Source organism: Onychostruthus taczanowskii, unplaced genomic scaffold (assembly GCF_017590055.1).
Source record: "Onychostruthus taczanowskii isolate IOZ18803 unplaced genomic scaffold, ASM1759005v1 scaffold49, whole genome shotgun sequence".
In the NCBI taxonomy this organism is placed as follows: domain Eukaryota; kingdom Metazoa; phylum Chordata; class Aves; order Passeriformes; family Passeridae; genus Onychostruthus; species Onychostruthus taczanowskii.
The window spans coordinates 5,584,732-5,605,308 of NW_024502458.1; the positions used below are offsets into that span (position 1 = coordinate 5,584,732).

A 20,577-nucleotide genomic window follows, 5' to 3' on the forward strand; every position below is an offset into this window, starting at 1 on the left:
TGCTCTCTCCAAATTTATATGCTATGCCCCCATCTGACACAAGAAGAAATGCTTAAAAATTACATTAATAATCCTAAAAACATATTATCAGTAGATCTTATGCACAATATTGCTTCTACTACAACAGTTGACCCAACAAATACTAAAATATGTTTCTCCAGTTGAAGTTTTTAATAGTAAGCCCCCTGTTCAGTTGTTTTTCAAGCCATAATGTAAAACTTCAGAGTGTACAGCAAAATTTTCTGTGCTTAGTTTTCCACCCTGACCCATAAAATTATTTTCTCTGCCAGTCATGCAGGGCCTGTGTGTCTCATGGAGGGTGAGGTACCAGAGCAATCCATTTCAAAGCCTGTCTCTGAAGCATCAGCTATTTCTGGGTTTCTGACTACCATGGTAGTCAGATCCCAGACTCAAACAAGTGGGCACAATACAAACCAGTTTATTTTTCATAAAACACACTGAGACAACATATCAGGCCCATATTAAACCTCTAGCAACCATAACACTTGACTCAGTTATATTGAGTGAAGGGTATTTCCAAAGGGGAAAAAAAAAAAACTCTGCTTGGTGTAAATCTGCAGGCAGCTCTTACTTACAGCTTTTAATCATCTTCTTCCAGCAGATGCCAATCTTACCTGAGGTACTGAAGCTGCCTGATGTGGTTCTTCTTTGTCTGTTTTCTAAGTAATGCAACAGATGAGACCACAAAGCAGACTTTCCCTAAAATTAAAAAATATTAGTTAATCACTACCAGCTGAATTAAAAAAAAAAAAAAAAGAAAGAAGTCTGAAACATCATTGAAAGTATCAGCCATGACAAAAACTTGCTTTAAAGATGTTTCTCCCTATAAACCCAATGGTAAAAACCAAAAATAAGACAAAAGTGGGAGGAGCTTGGGAGCTGTAAAGAGGCTGAGAAGGAAAAGCAAGAGTCAGACTACTGGGATCTAATGATTCTGGTAACAGGAAAAAGTCAATGGAACTGCTTCCCTCTTAGTTAATAACCATGACAAGAAAACATTCAAAGGCTTGTAAAACACTGTGGAGTTTTAAACCTGAGGCTGTGACCTGTCCTGTGGGTCTCTCCCTGCCTCTCCAGCAGTAAATGACAAGGGACACAGAGCCAGCCTGAGCAAGACTCACACAGGCCAAGCCCTGCTCCTCTCAGGGTAATTCAGGGCTATGGATAAATGCTGCCCATTTTTAGAACCTCTAAAGATTCCCCTCAATTTCATCACCAAAGCACCTGCATAATCACAAACACACTAAGGTATCCCAAAATATAAGCAGGACAGTGAAAGCTTATCAGCAAAAAATACCCCAGTTATACACACTGTAAAACCAACTTAAAAGTCAGAATTTGGGATGTAATATTTGGGCCAAGATAAATCCATCATATGATGTTAAAAGGTGCTCCTTGCCCATTATTACTTTCTTAAACCCCTGGTGGCTTAAAGCAGAAAGTGAGAAAATCTTTCACTGGGAAAGATTCTTGGATCCATCATAAAATATTTCACATAATAAACCAAAAGCTTGCAAACATGCAGAAAGGCAGCAGTAAGCAAACAGAGGCTCTCCAGCACAACAACTGGAATTACTTACAGATAATTAGTATTACTTATCTTCCTAAAGGACTGCATTAACCTGAAATCCCAGTAAAGATTTAGCAATTCTGCATTTCAGAAAAGCTGTCATATTATGAGGCCATATTTTTATTTACAGCTTTGTACAGAAAGAAGCCATGACTGTAAGGCAATAGTTGTCAATTCCACACTATCAATTTCTTCTAAAATTATCTAAGTGCCTTCCCAGAAGTGCAGTAATGATAGTTCATCTTGACTTTTTTCTTTTTTAAACTATATTTTAAATTCTCTAACCATTTCCATCCTATAGCTCCCTGCAGCTGACATAATGAACTATTGACCATGAGGGATTATTCCAGAAGTGGCACGCCTCCAGAAGTATAAATCCTAGTGTCTGTAACATCTGTGATGACAGAAATCTATTAAAAATATGCATTCAGTGGTAAAGATATAAAAAAATCCATTGTGTCTTGTGTGTACCTGACAGATACAACATGGAAAGCCAAAACTGCAAGTCTTATTACAAACAGATAAAAAAGAAGATGGAAATACCACCCAGCAAAGATTTACATCCAAAACTGTGTTTTCTCCCAATAAACACACACATGCACACACAGTCTAGTGTTCAGCAACCAGCTGCCATGGCAAGGAGAACTGCAACAGATCACAGAAAGCAGCAACAAAGGGTCCTGCAGCAAACTGATGCCAACAACCATGATGAATGTGAGGACTCATGCAGTGTCTGCCCGCTCCTTCAGCACCGTGGACCTCTCCTTTAACTTCACCAAATAGCAATGATGAGGCAAGCTGGATCTATAAGGGGAAGGAAGACAGCCTAAGGAAAGTAGTGGGATAGAGAATGGGCAAGGGAATAACCAAAGCCTTCTGAAAGTCCAGACTACTTCAGTCATTAGATCCTACATCACAAACCCCTGCATCGCTCGGGACAACGGAAGGCATGGATTCCCTTTGCATGTGGAGAAATCAGTAGGTAGCTAATGTAGGACTACTGGGGGTCATCAGCAGGGAAGAGGTAGAAGCAGGGATTGGTGGAAGGAAAGCCATCCTCATTACTATGGTCAGTTGAGAAAGAAGAGTCTTCCTTGGCTCATTATTGAAAAATAAAACAAAATCGATGTATGAAACAGCAGGCTTTTGCATATTTCATAAAGGCCAGAGCACACAGAACTGGTGGTGCTTTATTACTTTTTTTTTTTTTTATTTTAAACTCTGGATCATACTGTGAGATACACTGCACTTCCTCCATCAGGCCTCTATTCTATTCCACCACTGTATTTATTCCACCATTCAGCGCTGCTTGCCAACATCTGCAATCAATCCAAAGCATTAACCTTATGGAGGGTTGGCCGTCTGGTGCTCTGAAATGCCCAAATCTGGGTTGAAGCAGAGTATACTGATGCTCTGTCTTCTAAGACGAAAGCAGTACAGCTTCTATCCTAAGTGATATACAAGAGGGAAGGGAGAGAATCACATGATAAATCTTCACATAGAAAACTGTTGTATAGTTTGAAGGAGAGCAGAGTTAAACACTGGTGTTTGGCTGCTGGGAACAGAGATACTGGATTACAGTTGTCTGGATTATGAACATATATTCTTTAAAAAAAAAAAAAAGTTATAATCTTCTCCACCCTTGCTACTCCTTTGTACAAAGGAGGAGTAAAGTTGGTAAAGGCCCTCCAAACTCCAACTTGTCCCAAAAGTGACTCCAAACAGAACAGCAAAACAATTATTAATTTCACACAAAACCCCAACACCTCTAGCTAGTGATCTTGTAACCATAATTTAAGCACCCCTACATTACCCAGGAAGAACCAAAACAGCAAGACTGTTACTTTGAAGTACTAAATTATCCTTCAGGAAAAAAATTCCCCCATCCCACCGACAGCACCTTTAGGATAGGCTGTCTTGTAGCCAATGTAACTTCATTAACAAAAATATTAAGAACACAGCAATAGTTGGGGTTTTTTTATCATCCTAATAAAGAAAACTACCAAAACACACCAAACCAAATGAAAACCCTGGGTTAAATGGAGAATCTTCCAAGAAGTCATCAGTGGAACACATCTACAGGTACATTTGCACACATCCCACAGCATGGAGACACACAGGGGGTAGGACCTGACATAAACAAGACTGCAGGACACACGAGTATTTTAACACATCTACATACACACTAAAGGTGTCCTCTGAAAGCAGAGAGGAACAGCATAACACAACTTCAGGAAAGTGTACTCTGCAATGTACAGGAATATTTATTCCTCACCTGTTTGACTTGCAGGCCGTGGCTCCATATTCTTTCCAAGAGGTCACACAGACTGGCTATCAGGGTGTTCTCTTCCACTCCTGTGATATTCACTTCACCATGACCAAGCTCCACGGCTTCTCGACCCATTTTCTCAACCAACATCCTCTTAGTCTCAAAAAGACAAGGCAAAGGAGAGGTAAATCTCTCCCAGGAATTTCCAAGATCACTTTAAAATTCACTTTTTAAATGACCAATAAGGAAGCACATGCTAACAAAGTTTTGCAGAATAACTGGCTGTATATAGGTGTTTCTGGCATTAGTGCATACCTGCCCCTCTTTTATCCCTGGTTTTCAAGCCAGGACAGCAGCAGTGCTCATCTGTTTTTCTAAAAAAAAGGGTTTGCAAACGGGCACATCATCCTCCACAGAGTAACCCCAACAAAGGGAACAGCAGGTCACACATTAACAAGCTGGATGCTCAGCAGCAAACCCCAAAACACAGATCTTGGGTACTTTGGTGACTACTGGATGCACTCCCCAAGAGCAGGACACTTTGTGCCTGTCCTCCCAGGAGAGGTGAATGCAGCCAAGTGTTTCCAAGCAGCACAAGTATGTCATTCCTGGGAGATGCTGCTCTGCCAGAAGGGCATTTGGATTAAACCAAACCCATTCTGGAGTGCACCTCTTGAGCTTCCCCACGAGCCACATTCTCCTAAACTGTGCACAATTTCATACTGGCCAACAAAGCCTTCAACAGTTCCTGAAGTACAGTCTTCCAGTCACAATATATTCATCACACAGCCAACTGGAGGAAAAAATGGTGAGGCCATCACTTCCACTCGTCTCTTACAAATTTGTTCATCTTTGTTTCTATTCTAGACTTGCTTTCAAATGAGGAATACTGCTTCCACTCGTCTCCTACAAATTTTTTTCATCTTTGTTTCTATTCTAGACTTGCTTTCAAATGAGGAATACTCCCTTAAGCACCTCTGCATAGTCTTGGTGAAAATTAAGTCCAAGTTAGTCCCTAGCTGCTTGTTCCCCTCAGTCCCTCTGGCAATTTGTCATTGTCACAGAGACAAGTCCACCTTCAAAAGCTTTCACCATCTATTGTGCCTCTATTAAGGGATGGGGATTATTTGGACAGTTCCATAAAGTGAAATCAGAAGTAGATGCACATATTAAATAGAGTTTTATGAAAAGTTGTACATAAGTACTGTATTACCTCCACTGACTTTAGGCAAGCAAGTGTCTAATTCATAATTATTCTCTTTGCTGTATTTTTATAAACATTAACATTTACTTCAATTAGTATGTTGTCAAATATATACTGGTGAGCATGTCTACAAATTAATGTCAAATTTCTTTGTTAAGTGCTTAAAAATGTACTCCTCAGAAATGGAGTTATGAGAACACTTGAGATTAATATGTTGTCAAATATATACTGGTGAAGCATGTCTACAAATTAATGTCAAATTTCTTTGTTAAGTGCTTAAAAATGTACTCCTCAGAAATGGAGTTATGAGAAAAGCTGCTGTATTTTCCCCACGAGCTTCTCTTTTGGACTATTCACTCCTGTTGAAATAGCACTGTCTCATTAGTTATAACTGAAATGTGCTATAATAGACTTGGGCAGCAGGATGGTAAAGACCCTTCAGAATATCCAATCTCTATCATAAATCTGCTTGATAAAGTCTCTGCTCCTTGCAGACTTTCTGAATACATTATCTCTTTATTAATTTCTCACCACCATGAAAAATCCTTATAGAGATAAAGAAGAAATAGATGGCAGAAAAGTGGGGGGGGTTCAAACATACTGGATACAAAATGGTCCAGAAAGGATGGATATGAGATACAGGATATAAGGTGCAGGAGAGCAGAAATATTCTCTTTTTTACCTTATTTCGACATTCCTTCAACAAGCCTTCTACAAACTTCCAGTTTGTTTGTGCAATTACTGATGGAGAGAGGTTGGAGAGCTTGGGCTGCCGGATGGTGCTGCCCAGGTTCCTGGCTTCTTGGATGTATTTCTGGATTGGAGGAGAAAATGGACACAGACAAAGTGCAAGTGAGACTACTTGGCTGAGAGAAAAAGGTAAATTTATCTTTATAACCCACACCTCTGGAGTAAGGAGGAAAGGATCTCCTCTTTCAGAAAAGGCCCCTTTTCATCCAGCATTATTTAGGGCTGAGACACTTAAAACTGCTATTTCACCAGAGGTCAAATCCCCATTTATACTGTCTACACAGTATTAAAACACATGTTGCTGAATTACAAAAACGCAATACAAACTGCCAAGGATATTCAGATGCATAGAGATTCAGCTACTCCCTGCACCACTGCCAATTGTCTTTTTTATTTTTTTTTCATTTAAATAAAAATATTTAAAAACTACCCAGACCAAGAGTATTCAAGTGGCAGACTGGTCTACATGGGGACTGCAAGAAAACTGCTCTTTCAGGAAGCAGCTGCAAAATGCAAATGATAGCAACATCTCTCAGCTGTGAACCAGCTGCATTTTTGAGGAAAATTATTTCCTGAACCCACTCTACTTGAAAGAGCTCTTCTGCTCCTATTACTGCCACTGTTTTCAACCCAGAGACAAGAGTGATATGACAAATTTTGGAAGCCAGGTTGGTTAGGGCACAGCTAACTGAGAATTAGTGACACAAAGTCCTGTACAGGCACTGATGGAACACTCAGGATTAGTACCTATACAAAATTAACAGGAAACCTCTCTAGCTTACACTGAAATAATGACCAATTGAAATGTCAGTGAATAGATCTGTCAAACACCAAGAGGGAAAACTCCACCTTCTCCACTGGCCTTGCACTAAAGAGCTATGATATATACATTTAATTATGCATCTTTATCCAGAACTATGATTACAATCATATTGTGCATTGGACATACCAGATAATGCTCTGACACAGATTTTATAGAGGGCATGAAGGGCCAATCATGCTGGTCCCAGTATAAACATAACTGCAACTGAAGCTCTGACATGGAAAAGTCCAGGTGCTGGCAGGATAAGTTGGTAGCAAAAAGCCAGGCAGATGTAAAGTGAAAGTGGTAAGACATATGAAGTAATAAAAGCAAGCATGCAAAACAGAAAAGGAAAAGAGTGAAGACATAATACAATGCAGAACTCCCAAGCATTCAACATAAACATAAATTCAAAAGTAATGAATCTGAAAGGAAAAAAGAAAAGATGGTGTTAAATCAGTGGATTGGTGTAAACTCTGCCCTCCACTGGGCACAAATGTTTGCAAGTAAAAAGTCTCCATTGCACTGATTTTTGTTGGCAGCTGCAAAGCTTCAATTTTTTGACCCCTCCTGCTCAGCCTGACCCCCAGTGTTCATCTCAGAAGAGCTCCCTCCCCTCTCTCAAGTTTACTGTGGAAGTCTGAGGTGCACCCCGAGAAGAGGTCCCTGTTCAATCACCATTATGTCCTCAAAGAGGTACAGCATACACCCCTAAAACAACAGCACTGTTACCACTGGTACTTGGTACCCCCAGCTCAGCATGTATTTCAAAGTATTTATTCCTCGGATATTTTTTGCCTTTTGCAAGAGAATAACTCCTGTAGGAAATGAACTTGTGAGGAATCAGCTAAAAAACAAAACAAACAAAACACCCCAGAGCCCAGAGGTAGATTTTTGCCTTTGTAATTAGCTCAGAAGATGCCATGCTTTAACAATTGTGTTGTTTAGCACAGTAATGAGGTTAGAAATCAACTACTATTCATTTCTGTTACATCTAAATAAAAAGCACTTTAGAGTTAGCTGAGCATATGGAACATGTCAAAGCCAGAAACTACTCGTAGAGGTTTTTTATTATGCAGACATTTTTCTGTTACATGGTCATGGATGACAGAGATGACACTATAATTCAACAAAATTTTAACAAACCAGTAAGTAAATTCCGGAACTGAGTACACTAGGAAGACAATTAAATCCATCACTACCATAAAAGGATGAACTGAACAAACACACTTGAATTTCAAAACACTATCCTAACAGACACAAGACTACTAAAATTCCAAACTAAGCTTTTCTAAGAATATTTAACAAGGCAAGAGAAAATTGTTTTTAATGAACAACACACAAACAAAAGCAAAACTCTGGGGTTATATACAAACAAAAAACCTCTAATATTTTGAGCCAGTCTATTCTTGGAATTACCCATAAATCAACACCTGGTGTAACAGTCTGCTGTCTGTACCGTATGAATCAGAAACTGTACTGTAATTAGTTCACTTCACCCAGATCTTTCAAAGCCACTTCACCACAAAGAAAAACTGTGTCAGCTGTAGGAGCAGCGGTGAGAGATGTTTATCAGCTCAGAAGGTGGGTAAATCAGCATCAGACTGCACTGTGCAAAAACAGGCAGCCACAAACGTGACAGTCTGGGTGGGCTTCACACTCTCACCTTAGCAATGAGGCTGTCTCTCACTCTGTCACCTTAAGATTTTTATTATGGTCTACAGAAGACAATTAGGTCAAAAGGCAATGCTCCTGATTTTAGGATGAAATTAATCCCTCTCTAGAGGGGGTTATCTTTCCTCCACGAAATACACAAAAGAAACACAGGGTGACTAAGTTATTCAGAGATGGGAAACAGTTGGCTGAAAACTATTAATTCTCCTCTTCCCACTCAATCCCTTTAAAATAAAAAAAAAGCAGAACAACTTGCAATCGTTATGATTATATTTTCAGAGAACTCTCCTATATGTGGGATGAAATAATTTTGTCCTGAGTGGGGGCAAAAATGACATAACTTTTATAATAAGAAAATTAAGTATTTTTGGTCTGGTACTTCATTTGTATTAAATACACTTAAGGGAGAGCAGACATGAACTGCAAGTAACTGTCTAGACATTTCATAAAGGTTGCAGAGCATTTCTCAGGCCATTAGGAAAGAAAAAAATCAGATCTCTAGAGCTGAGCAATTTTCACCTCTCTCTGGTCGTTGTCCAGACGCAGGTGCTCCGTGTGCTGCTTCTGCCTGTCCTTGCGCCTCCACTGAGCAGGAGCATTCCTCTTTGTCCACCTACACGTAGGGAATAACACCAGCCAAGTGTCAGGAGGCAGGGGAAGAGGCAGAGGTTTCCAGTTTATTCTATACATTCTACACATTCTCAACATGCTGACATCAGTTACATCAGCCAAAGGGCAGCTGCAAACACACACAAAGAATCTCTGGAACATTGGGAAACCAAAATGTTTTAGAATATCAGATCACATACATTTGCTCTGTATTTTTCTTTTTTTTGTCACAATTCCAAGGACAATTTAAGCCTTGCCCCTCCTCCTTCAAGGTTTTATAAGAAAATATCCTAATATATTTGCTGGTTCCTACATAAGATCAAATAAAGGGATCTGCTTTTATATTGACAATAATTGCAAGTAACTCTAAGTATACAAACTATCATCTCAAACACAAGAGAGCTTTCTTGAGTAAATTTGCTTCAAGAAGTCTGTATTTTAGACAGAAAAAAAAAACCAAAAACAAACCAGACATAGCAAAAATCCCACCCCACATAATCTGATCTGCTCCAACTTGAAAAAAACAACCCCAAAAGTGACTTTGCTTTCTAAGATCTCTGCTTTAGTGCTGTTCTATAGACCTTGCCAAGATTCAGCACCTGTTGCCTTAGCTTACTCACTTGTTGCTTGCTGGGCCAGTGGATAAAACATCAGACTGAAGCTTAGGGAAAAATCCAAGCTCGTATTTCCCTTGTCCAATTTTCATGTCCAGCAAGTGTGGGTGAACTGCAGTGTGATCTATTTTTGCCAGCCTTAATTCAATAGATTTCTCTGAAATAGTAGAAGGTTAATTTATTTAAGGTGCTTTAATCAGACATGTATCTATAATCACATATCTTCAATTAAAAGCAGATGTCAAATTAAAGAAAGAGATGGAAGTTGCTTATTGATTTCAACAGGGACATTAGTACAAGAGTGTTTCTGACATCAAAGAATGCCACCAAAAGGAGAAAAATGTTTCTCTTCTTAAGCTCAGACATCTTTCACACACAAAGCATGCAGGAAAACATCTGAGTTCTACTTCACATTAATTTCATCTCACATCTCAACATCACAGAAAACGTTTAGTCCCCTGCTTAAGCTCTACATCTCTGCTATTTTGGTCTCTTTTTTTTTTTTGAGGTTTCAAAGCACAAATCATTACTTAATCTATTGTCTATAACAAACAGCACTGACCAGTTGCACTAATTGTCAAGCAAGTGCCTTGTGGCCCTTACCAGCCTCATCAATGGTTGTGCACTTCTGATACATAGATGTGCGCAGGGTCGGCGTCCTGACGTTCAGCAGCCTGATTTTATCCACCCTAGAATCAAAAACTCTCAAAACAGGGTCTTTGTCATCTTCATCATGGCACATAATCTTATTGTCAATGAAGGATGCAAACATTTGGGTCTCCAGGAATCTCGAGAGGAAAGGCAAGTAAGGTTCAGGTTGGTCAGACAAGAAAGAAGCCTAAGAGACAAGAAGAGATAAGAGTGTTTGGGAGTCTGCAAAGAGAGAGACACATCCACCAGAAGCACCAATTTTTCTGATCAAGGATGTATGAGAGTGCTTTGGTGCCACTTAAAGCCTGGTTTTATTATATACATCAATTCTATCCCCAAAACAGGCACTCTGTATGAAATGTCCAGCATCAGGACAATCACCTACTGTAGAGCACAATAATTGGTACACTGTGATTTTAGCATTTCCTTCATCTCCTAAACTTACAACAGGACCCCAGCAAACCCCACCACCAGTACTGCAGGTGTGCATATTTGGTACTTCTGGCTGGGCTCACAGCTTGTGAAATCAATGGGAATCTTTTCATGCAACTTGGTGGGAATCACATGAGTGTTTTAGCAGACAGTGCTGCAACAACCTTCACCCATGTGAGCTCTCCTGCTGACAAATATCTCCATCAAAGGAAGCAGAGCAAAAATTTGAATAACTGGGTCTTATGTTTCTCTGCAAGAGTTATATTTGGTACACATGTACACAAGCATTATTTGGGGTCATTACTTAATTCATTAACATATTTGGCAATTCCTCTGGTTAAAAATCAGTTTCCACTTGTAATATTTAACCTTAATGTGGAGATTAGCTAAAGTCAGTCTTTCTAAGCTATTTTTCTAGGGCAAGCTGCATTTTTCTACAGTATCCTTAAAAGAATATCTTTAGCTCTTTAAGTCTGTATTTGTACATACTCTTCTACATATCTAAGATGTGACTTTTTTGGGAACACTGAAATTTAAAGAAGAAATTACCATTTTGACAGTACAGTTTTCTGTTTGATGGCCCAATACAAAAAGCCTTAAGTTTGAATACTGTCTTCCTCTTACATTGATGTACCTTTTTATTACAACTTACTTTATCAAAGTTTTGCATCTGTTCTCTGTTTGTAAACCAGGATTCCTTGTCCTGACTGGGCTGAATGACAAACACTTCATAATCTGCAAACATTTGTGTGAAGCGGTTGGCAAAAACTTCCCGAATCTGAATGTTCAGCTGGTAAATCTTGAATTCTTCTTCATCACATTGAATTTTAAGATCCTTTTTGCTACTGGTCTCTTCTCGTACCTCCAGCTGAACAAGTAAAGGAAAACACAAATAACTTGTATTGATGCTTTGTCAGGTATTCCAGGCACAGAAAATTTTCATCTGCCATTCAGCTGCTACTCTTCAAGTCAACATTTCAATGAAGAAAAATACTTACTGTAAAGAGCAAAATCAAAAAAATCCAGACAAAAACCTTTGCCTAGAAAATTTCTCATAATAAACCAAAACTTACTTCAGTATTGTTTGCACTGGATATGTTATAAATTTTAAAAGTGTAAACAACCATATACATGTCCATGTATGCCACTGACTTAAATTTTCTCTTACCCTTCAATCACCTGCATAGGCTTTTCAGAGGTTCTTATTACCCCTAAAAAATTGTATATTAGGCAAATCTATATCTGGTGTCAAACAACTCCAGGTTTAGAACTGTTAAACACATACCAGCTTTCAAATGAAGTCAGAAATGCACAGTAACAAGAAGCTGTGCATGGCTAGCAGCCCTGTAGCCTAAGCCCTTAGCAGTGTAAATCACAATTCCCCACTACACAGGTTAGAGTAATCTTTAAGAAAAGAAAATGCATTTTCAGTTAAGATGTGGGCTAAAATTTATGAAAAAAAGCAATAAAATTAAAATATTCAATTCACAGGGGGAAAAAATCAACAACAGTGACAGATTTCACTCTATTCCACAAAAGCTCAAAAAACTCCCAAGGTCTTTCAGGTAGTATATTTTATACACAAAGGGCTGCAATTTATTTTTTGTTTCACAATTTTAATCACTCAAAAAATCCAATCAGGATCACCATGAGCTGTGCATGTCCACTTGCTGGGAATCAGACACTCATGACTTCAAGAACATTAACCAGAAAAAAGCATCACAGTAACCCCATGGCAAATATATTACATATAAGCAAAATTACATATATTCTAGAAAAAATGAAAAAGGTATCAATAGAAACCAAGACTGGATACAAACTTCAGCATTATCTAGATATCAATTTTAGCCACTTAATTCATTAAAAAGTGATGCCAATTTAGAAAAAACCTTAAAACCAAAAATAAACAAGGCAAAGTGCTATTTTTAAACACATTATCTCAGTAAAGAATCACTCAGTGGATAACAAAAGGTTTTCCCAGATGCTGCAGGGTTAAATCCCATTCCCTCTCTCCCCTAAGCTTGTCCTTGTCTCTACAGGTGCTCACAAGGTTTGAGAACATGTTGATAAAGTTCCTTCTAGTAAAGACAGACATACAGCATCTTTGGGCCATGACTTCAGACCATCTGCCACTGCAGGACCAGAGAGAGTGCAGCTCATTTCACACCTTACCTTTTCCAGACTCACACCTGTTCTTTTAACAAGTGCTTGGAGTCTTGCAATAGTCTCATTTTCCTTTAGCAGCTCATAGGAATTCAGAGGTGATCCTGCTATGTTCCCATTTCGTTTATCAGAAACCAGGTCACATGCTCTGAGGCTCTTCATCTTGGAGGCACTTTCACTGCAGTGCAGGTTTCCCTCAGGTGGAATTCCAAAAGCCATCAGTATCTCTGAAATTTCCTGAATGAACTCAAGTTTATTTGGAAACTGGGGTAGATCTTCTGGCAGCTCGATGAAATGGTTGTCTACATCCACAAAGCACAGGTTAGCCTGGGATTTAATTTAGAACAGGACAGCATTACAGCATCACTAAGCACATTATTCATCTTTGGGATTTCTGCTTATTTAGAGATTCAAACACATTTGCATTTGTTTGGTTATTTTGTAAAACAGAGTTGCCCCAACCAACTGAACTGGTTGGTTGTCTTTGAAGAATGTAACACAAGACTTACATTTCCAGGTCTTTTCAGGAGGTAACTGAGAATGAAGTCTAATTTTACAGACATTTACTAAGTACAAAATAGATTATAACATAAATTAGGTACAAATGTGTGATTTTTTTCATACATGTACAGGTAAATTTTAGCTACACGATATGTACAATTCTACTTTATACATGTTTGTATGTAAACAGGTGACTGCCTGTTGTTCAGATTATAAGTGCATTTCCCTAAAAGATTTAGCAAATTTCAATCTCAAAGGTGTGCTGATACTGCAGAAGTGCAATGAAGTTATCCTCTTTCTTCTGTAAGCAACAAAAGGCAATTGCCTAACAACTAAGACAATTCTTTCAATGAGCAAGTTTTTTTCCAAGGGAAAAATGAATTGAACTAGTTTTTGTTCTGTTTTTCTGTTCTTCATCATTTACCACCAAAAACGACCAAGGTGAGGGGAAAAAAAAAAAAAAAAGAAAAAGCAAAACCACCTATGTGGCTTCCACAGCAAGATCAAAAGAAGCTCTGCATCCTTCAAGGTTTACCTCACTCTATTTGGCAAGAAGGAAGGTTCCCCTTTTGGCTTCTGCACTGCAAAATCAAATGGGTTCAAGACATTACATAACTACACACATCACAGCAAGAACCCCAGCCATGTGTGAAACCTGCCTGGAAAGGTAAGAACAGAGAAGTAACTTTGGTCCTCTGTGGAAGCATTTCAGTCTCTCTTCCCAGTAGAATCAACATGGACTGTCACTGTTCTGTTTAACCTTCACTATACCAAATATTTCACTCAGATTATGGGCTACTTCCAACCTAACTGCATTGCATCATTCTAGGAGCCATACCTGAATTCAGGCATCACTACAGCTTGGCAGCAAAACCATCTTTCAGGTCTGTGAGAACTGACATATCTCCAGTTACTTCCTGTGATTCAGTAAGTGCAGGAAGATGGAAGCACCACCACAATTTAATTGGAAAGAAACAATCAGAAGATATCATCCTCACATGGAATGAATGGTGAATGATCCCAGCAATCAGAGGTACAAGGAGTACTGGTAGGAATTTGCTGTGGGACTGGCCATAGGTAGACTAGAATAAGTTGTGCCTGACACTTATTAAGTAAACTTATGAAAATATACATTTAGTACTTGTGACAAGTTTCTATAGAACAGAGGATGTCAACTCTCCTTAAAACACAAACATCTTATTAAGCTTCAACATTTAAACTGAAAAAAAATTCTTCTTAAAGCAGAACTCCACTGGACATATTGCACTAGCCTGCACACAGTCCAGTTCATGCCCTGCTACAATATTACCCATAGTTACAAATGAAAGCATAAGTCCAGTTCTCCATTTCCTGATGTTCTACTTTTCAATATGGAGATTGATTTCTTATGCTCAAAGGAAAGCATATAAAACAGTTTAATATCTCTTGTATAGATCCTTTACTGGACATTAAATCACAAACTGAATTAGGTGCTGCAAAAGGAGAATTAACAGCTTAATTCTCAAACAGTTTCTAGTGCACCTTAGAAAAAGTTTTTCTTTTTATGCAGGGCAGGTGTGATTGCTGAATTCCCCTGACATCAGCACTGCTCCAAGGCAGCATCTGAAGCAAGCACCTGAATCGAGGAGCTTCAAGGCTCCCTCTGTAGCCATGGTTCTGTGACAATCAGAAGTCAAGTCAGCTGGTGTTTGTCAGAAACACTGCAAGCACTTCAGGACAGAAGAGAAAGGAAGCTTTGAAACCAGGCACAATGCCTACCAATCAGTGCTGAGGGAGAAACAAAAAGCATTGAATTTGCCTCAAGCAGTCTGCAAAATGGCAAGACAGACTCAATAAGAAACTCTTCAAACAGTTTAATTGTATTACTTCCTTTTACAACTTTCTTTAATTGATGCCATTCAACTTTCCTTCCTTTTTGGATCAGATTCTGCAGAAAAGATCACTCTTGCTTAATAAGCTTGGTTGTACCCACAAAGCACTTGGCCTAAAAGAAATCAAACATTAACCTTACCAATGTAGAAATTCTAATCTTCATACTGAAATTAAACTCCTTGCCAAATAAAGAAAAAGCCAAATTCAATGTTTGCTAAAATTGCTTATAAATATCTGGGCTAACACCTGCTTAATCCTTCCAATGTGATTTTCCCTTCTGCAGGGCTCCTCTCTAACAGCAATACACACAGTTTAAACACTCTGAACTCCTAACAACGACTGTTTATCATGCAAGTTGTAATTACATTTTCCAGAAATTGGCATATATGGAAGCATTTTTAAAAAAAGTCAGTGTGCAGCAATACTCTAAACAGAGTGTAAAGAATATTTTCAGGGACACTCTGTAGTTATCTAGTGCCTGATTAATAGCACATAAGAGAGAGGGCTACCCAGAGCACCATAAGCAAACATTCCCTGGGTGACTTTAGCCTCTCTGAACTCAGGGAAGCCCACACTAACTTCTGAAATTGCACACTAACTTCTGAAAAAGTCATGCTCCTTAGGGAACAGAAATGGCAAAAACATCTCCATGCACAAGCCCTTTGAGAGGTACCAAACCAGTATTTTTCTGTGAAAATGAAATGTGAAGTAAATCAGTGACAGACACCAGAGCAGTCAATCTCACTATGCTGCTACACTGTAGACCAAACAGAATGGAATACAGTAAGGATAGAGAGCTCCCCTCCTTAAAAACTAAGGAAAATTACAAGGCACTTATTATTTATGAAATCATGGTCATCCAAAGCATTTTGCATGCTAGGAGCTGGGCAAGTACACAAAGCAGAAAAAGAAAGGAGTTCTTTGGCCACAAGGGTTTAGTTATTTTGTCTGGAGGCAGCACAGCTGAGTGGGCTGTGAATAGCTGACAGCTCTATGTGGATACACTGCTTATTATTTTACTCGCACAAAACTAAAATGATATAGAGACAAGATACTTGGCAACAGGTGTAAGTAGAGATATAATTGAAAGAGCATTCTTATATTAGTTATTTGGTATTTCATGTCTCTAGAGCAGTCATATTCTTTTATTTGTTGCTTACATATCAGTTTTCTGATCAAAAGAAACCCCAAAACAGTTACATACCACTTCAATAGCAGCCTGTCACAGGAGAGGACACATTGCATCATCTACAATAAAAGGTCCTCCTGAGATATTACACAAAGGAACAAGGATGTCACATCCTAACTTAAAAATCTGTCCTTCCCATAAGCTTTCATCATTCCAAGTAAGAGGGTGTCCAGGTGAAAGCCTTACAAACCTTAGAAACATGAATCTAAGCAAATCAGTGATTGTGTACCTGGTTCCCTGAAGCCAACAGCACCACTTTCCCTGGCCTGAATGGGGTCTGGAGCACACCCATCCATTCCAAAACCAAAGACAATTTAGTTTGACCTCAGGCACTAAGTGCCAAAGCCCCAGACAGATCTAGCAGGGCCTATCAAGCTCACATCCTTCCTTTCAGCTCTGCTCAAAAGCACAGAAGGAAATTATTTATCTTCTGCTTGAATAGAGCACTGAAAGACTGAATCCCACTCATCTCCAGGCTGCATCACCTGTGAGCATTTGGCCCCAACCTTGCAAACAGCCACCCAGGGCACACAGCACCCAGAGAACAGGGATGTGCAGCTGTGCACACACATGGCTGGCTTGTGCCAAGTGTCTGCAGAGGGCCTGACTTCTGAAGGATGCTCCTGTGCCACTCCTGTAAGCAAATGGGGACCTTCTGCACTTACTGTCAGCACTGCTGTCCTTCACACCAACCCAACATGTGGCAGTGAGAACAGCTCAGAGCCGAAAGCCACTGCAGCCTGCAGAAACTCCTCAGGTGGCTGTTCACGCTGGAGTGCAAGGAAATATAAAACTGAGTTTTGCCAGTAAGTTTGCAGTATTATCAAGGATCAAACCAGCAGCAGATAGCCTGAGAATGCATACAAAGCAGTGATTATCTTTCAATAATTATCTTGGTCTAATGTGTTAGCATCAGAAGGAAAAAAGGCTTTTCAACAGACCTTTCTTATCTTCTGAAACAACATACAAAAATAGAAACCCACAGAATTTCTTCAGGTTTAGCACCGAATCATCCTTTTAATGGCACAAATAAAAACACTGAGAATATATATAATCTGTCTAATACTAGCAGAGAAAATGCATTTTAGGTTTTAAGTCTTTCAACTTTTCTAACAGGAAAAGCTATTGCCCAAGACCCTTGGGATCATTTCATTAAAAACAGGCTTTTTAATGAGGTACTACTTTGATTTCACCAGTGCTGGAAACTCAGCATTGCTTATTTCCACGGAAAATAATTTCAATTTCTACCATTCTCCTAAATTAGAGTGGTGAGATATACATGCAAGTCCTGCTACATGAAATGGTTTAACTTGCTTGTTAAAAATGTATTTCTGTAGCACTGCAGAAGTTTCTTTAGAAGGAAATGCAAACACACATCAAAAAACCCAATCTTACTTCAGTACTTGCTAGGTTTGTGATCTGTGAGGAAGCTGCTAAAACCACTTTTATTGATCAGTTTCACTGATAAACAAAGCACACTTTTGCCAGCAACACCTGAGACAGCTACAGGTTCTTCCCTTCCCCTGTGACATCTGCAGCACCTCACTCTAGCACAGCTTTTCCCATGCCCTCCCCTTCCCTTCTGGGCTCCTCACAAGCCCCTGATGCAGCTGCCAGGGAAACCACAAGGATGCTCATGCACACACAGAGCCCTCAGAAAAGCAGCAGCACCTGTGAGAAGGAGCACTCTGCACAAGAAACTCAACTCCACACCAAACCTCAGCACTGCCTGGTTGCACTGGGCTGCAGAGTCAGGTCTGCAGGTCATTGGTGGTCTTCAATGAATTCTCCATCAGGGACTGCTCTGATGTACCCAAGGGATAACCAAAATTGAATTTTGTACTAACATAACTTTTTTGTTGGAGATTTTAATCATCATCTGCTGCAAGCATTAACTTCTAGGATACAGCTGGATTTCCATGCTGTAAAGCATCCCCTGGAAACACCAGATATGACCCAAATATGGGAGGCTGCCACCAAAACAAGCCTTAGGACATATGTGTGCAAGACTTACACCACACCAAATGTGAGTTGGGACAGACATTCTCACATTATTAGCCTAAAAATATTCACCTAAAACACTCTGAGCAAGAGAAATTAGTCTTTTTTAAACTTCATTATAAAACCACAATGAAGAAGTTTACAGTGACACTGAGGGATCCATGCTGAGCTAGACAGCAATATTATTTTCTTCCACAATGCCCTTCAACTGAGAAGCACTAACTAGATTTTCTCTCAAAGCTGTGCACACCTCTTTGGCCCCTGCTTAAATCTGATATTGCTTTCTTTTACAGCAGCTGTCCCACACATCCACATAAATAGATTAGGAACAGAGATGCAGCTCAGGCAGTTTCAAGACAAAGAAAAAATTTTTTTGCAGAACTCAGAATAAATTACAACACAGACCAGCTCTTTGTATACCCTTTGTGACAAGTGAGGAAAATCTGGCATCAGGATCCTAGAGGAGCTCCTCATATAACCCTGATGACTTCATAAAGGTTGATATACATTCCAAACTTGAGAGATAAACAGTGTTAAATATATTAATAGCCCCTCTGATAGCGATGATAAATTTGTCTTTATTGAAGCACAAATAATGGAATCCACATGCCCTCTCCTGCTGTTCTACAACAACACATTCACTCTCCTTGGCAGGTTTTGTTTGCTGTTCTATGGGGGCTTGTTTGGGTTTCTTTCTTGGTTAGCTGGGCTTTTTTAAACAAACTCCCTACAATGAAAACCTCAATAATAGTGAGCTTCTGCTCTTCCCAGTCTACTTAACCCCTTGAATAAACAAATCTATTGGTACAGGACAACTTTTTGGTATTTCCTAAGAGAATGGAGTCTCCAGTCCATTTCTCTGCCACAGCTACATCTCCAGCCTGCAATGCAAAAGATTCAACAGCTCACAAGAAACCTTACCCAGCAATGACTACCAAGGGGATTTCTCAGACTAGCTCAAACTCACTGTGCACAAAGTTTTAAGAGCTCACTCTTCAAATAAGAAAGAAAAAAGCTGAAACTTCAGAAGGACAAGGAAGTCTGGCAGCAAATTCCACCACATGGGCATGTTGCTGCTGCTTTCTGTCTTGTATGTCCTACACTCCCAGACAATTCTCATCTCTGTAAGAAACCATCAAAAATCTACTCCTCCACCTTCACATAAAAGGCTATCTGTAAAAAAAAATGTAAATTGAGGTGTCAGATCACTTTTTAATAGTACTTGGATTTTATTTCAAACATCTAAAAATAGATCAACTGCCTTACTTTAAACCTTCAAAATAACCTGATAAATCTCTTCCAAAATCTATTTACTTTGCAAATAACTGAAATGTCTATTTGAAATTAAAATATGTTTATTTAGTTGAAAGTGTTACCGTGATTTTAAAATGAGGAAGCTCTTTACAAAAGGAGGACAGTCTTTTAGAAGCTTGTGTAACAGTGTAACAGTGAAAACATCCATGGTGCATGCATATCCACACATATGTTTTATTTAATCAGCTATTCTCCCTAAGAAGTGTACTAACCATATTAATTAGGCCTGTCAGTACAGCCAAAATTCTGTAAAAAATAGTAAACCAAAGCCATAGACTGTTGTTTTCATGGCAAGAACACACAATACTCTGTTATTAATTATTCCAGTGGAAAATAAGAAAAAAAAAGAGAGCAAGACAATGAAGAAATCAAGAGATTAAACACTTGAGTTTTCACAGAAAAAAAACCACAATTTGAAAAAAAAAAAAAGTTTTACTTTGAACTTGCCAGGAAAAACAAATGAAAACTACCAGCATATGGATTTGAGAAAAAGAGCAATGTTGGCATGGAGACCAGACTGGAGGTTCACAAAAATATCTTGTCTTTAATTTCACGCAGCTTTTTTATAAAGGAAGGGTTTTTTGTGTCAAGCTATGCTGCAGCACTGCCTGATAATGAAAACAAAAACCACCACCACCACAAAACCCTGTGCCTGCCACGCTTCTGCTTTCCCAGAAATGCAAATGGTAATGGAAGAAAACCCAGAGTCAGAGAAAAAGGCAGAGAATCCTACCAGGGCCTGTAAGAAGGGTGTTTGCCATGATTTACATCCCCTGTAAAGTTCCCCTGTCAGTTCCTCACCTGAAAAGTTACACCTATAAGTAAGCAGGGGTCAGACATTTCCTCTGCTGCCTGGGGTAGTGCCTTGATGCTCCCAAGCAGCCCTTAAACTCTCGTGGCACATCCCTACAAGGAGTGCTTGTGAACTGAACAGGGGATCA

The 20,577-nt window shown here is 39.2% G+C and overlaps 1 protein-coding gene across 1 annotated transcript in view; it reads right to left on the bottom strand.

Moving 5' to 3' along the window:
- DENND5A (DENN domain containing 5A) overlaps window positions 1–20,577 on the bottom strand; it is a 46,314-nt gene that overhangs the window by 16,358 nt on the left and 9,379 nt on the right. The window contains exons 5-12 of the mRNA XM_041414994.1: window positions 12,769–13,086; window positions 11,249–11,464; window positions 10,117–10,351; window positions 9,520–9,670; window positions 8,810–8,903; window positions 5,747–5,878; window positions 3,867–4,019; window positions 636–720 (exon numbers count right to left, since the gene is read on the bottom strand). Coding sequence (XP_041270928.1) covers window positions 636–720; window positions 3,867–4,019; window positions 5,747–5,878; window positions 8,810–8,903; window positions 9,520–9,670; window positions 10,117–10,351; window positions 11,249–11,464; window positions 12,769–13,086 — 1,384 coding nt within the window. The remainder of the gene's footprint in view (window positions 1–635; window positions 721–3,866; window positions 4,020–5,746; window positions 5,879–8,809; window positions 8,904–9,519; window positions 9,671–10,116; window positions 10,352–11,248; window positions 11,465–12,768; window positions 13,087–20,577) is intronic.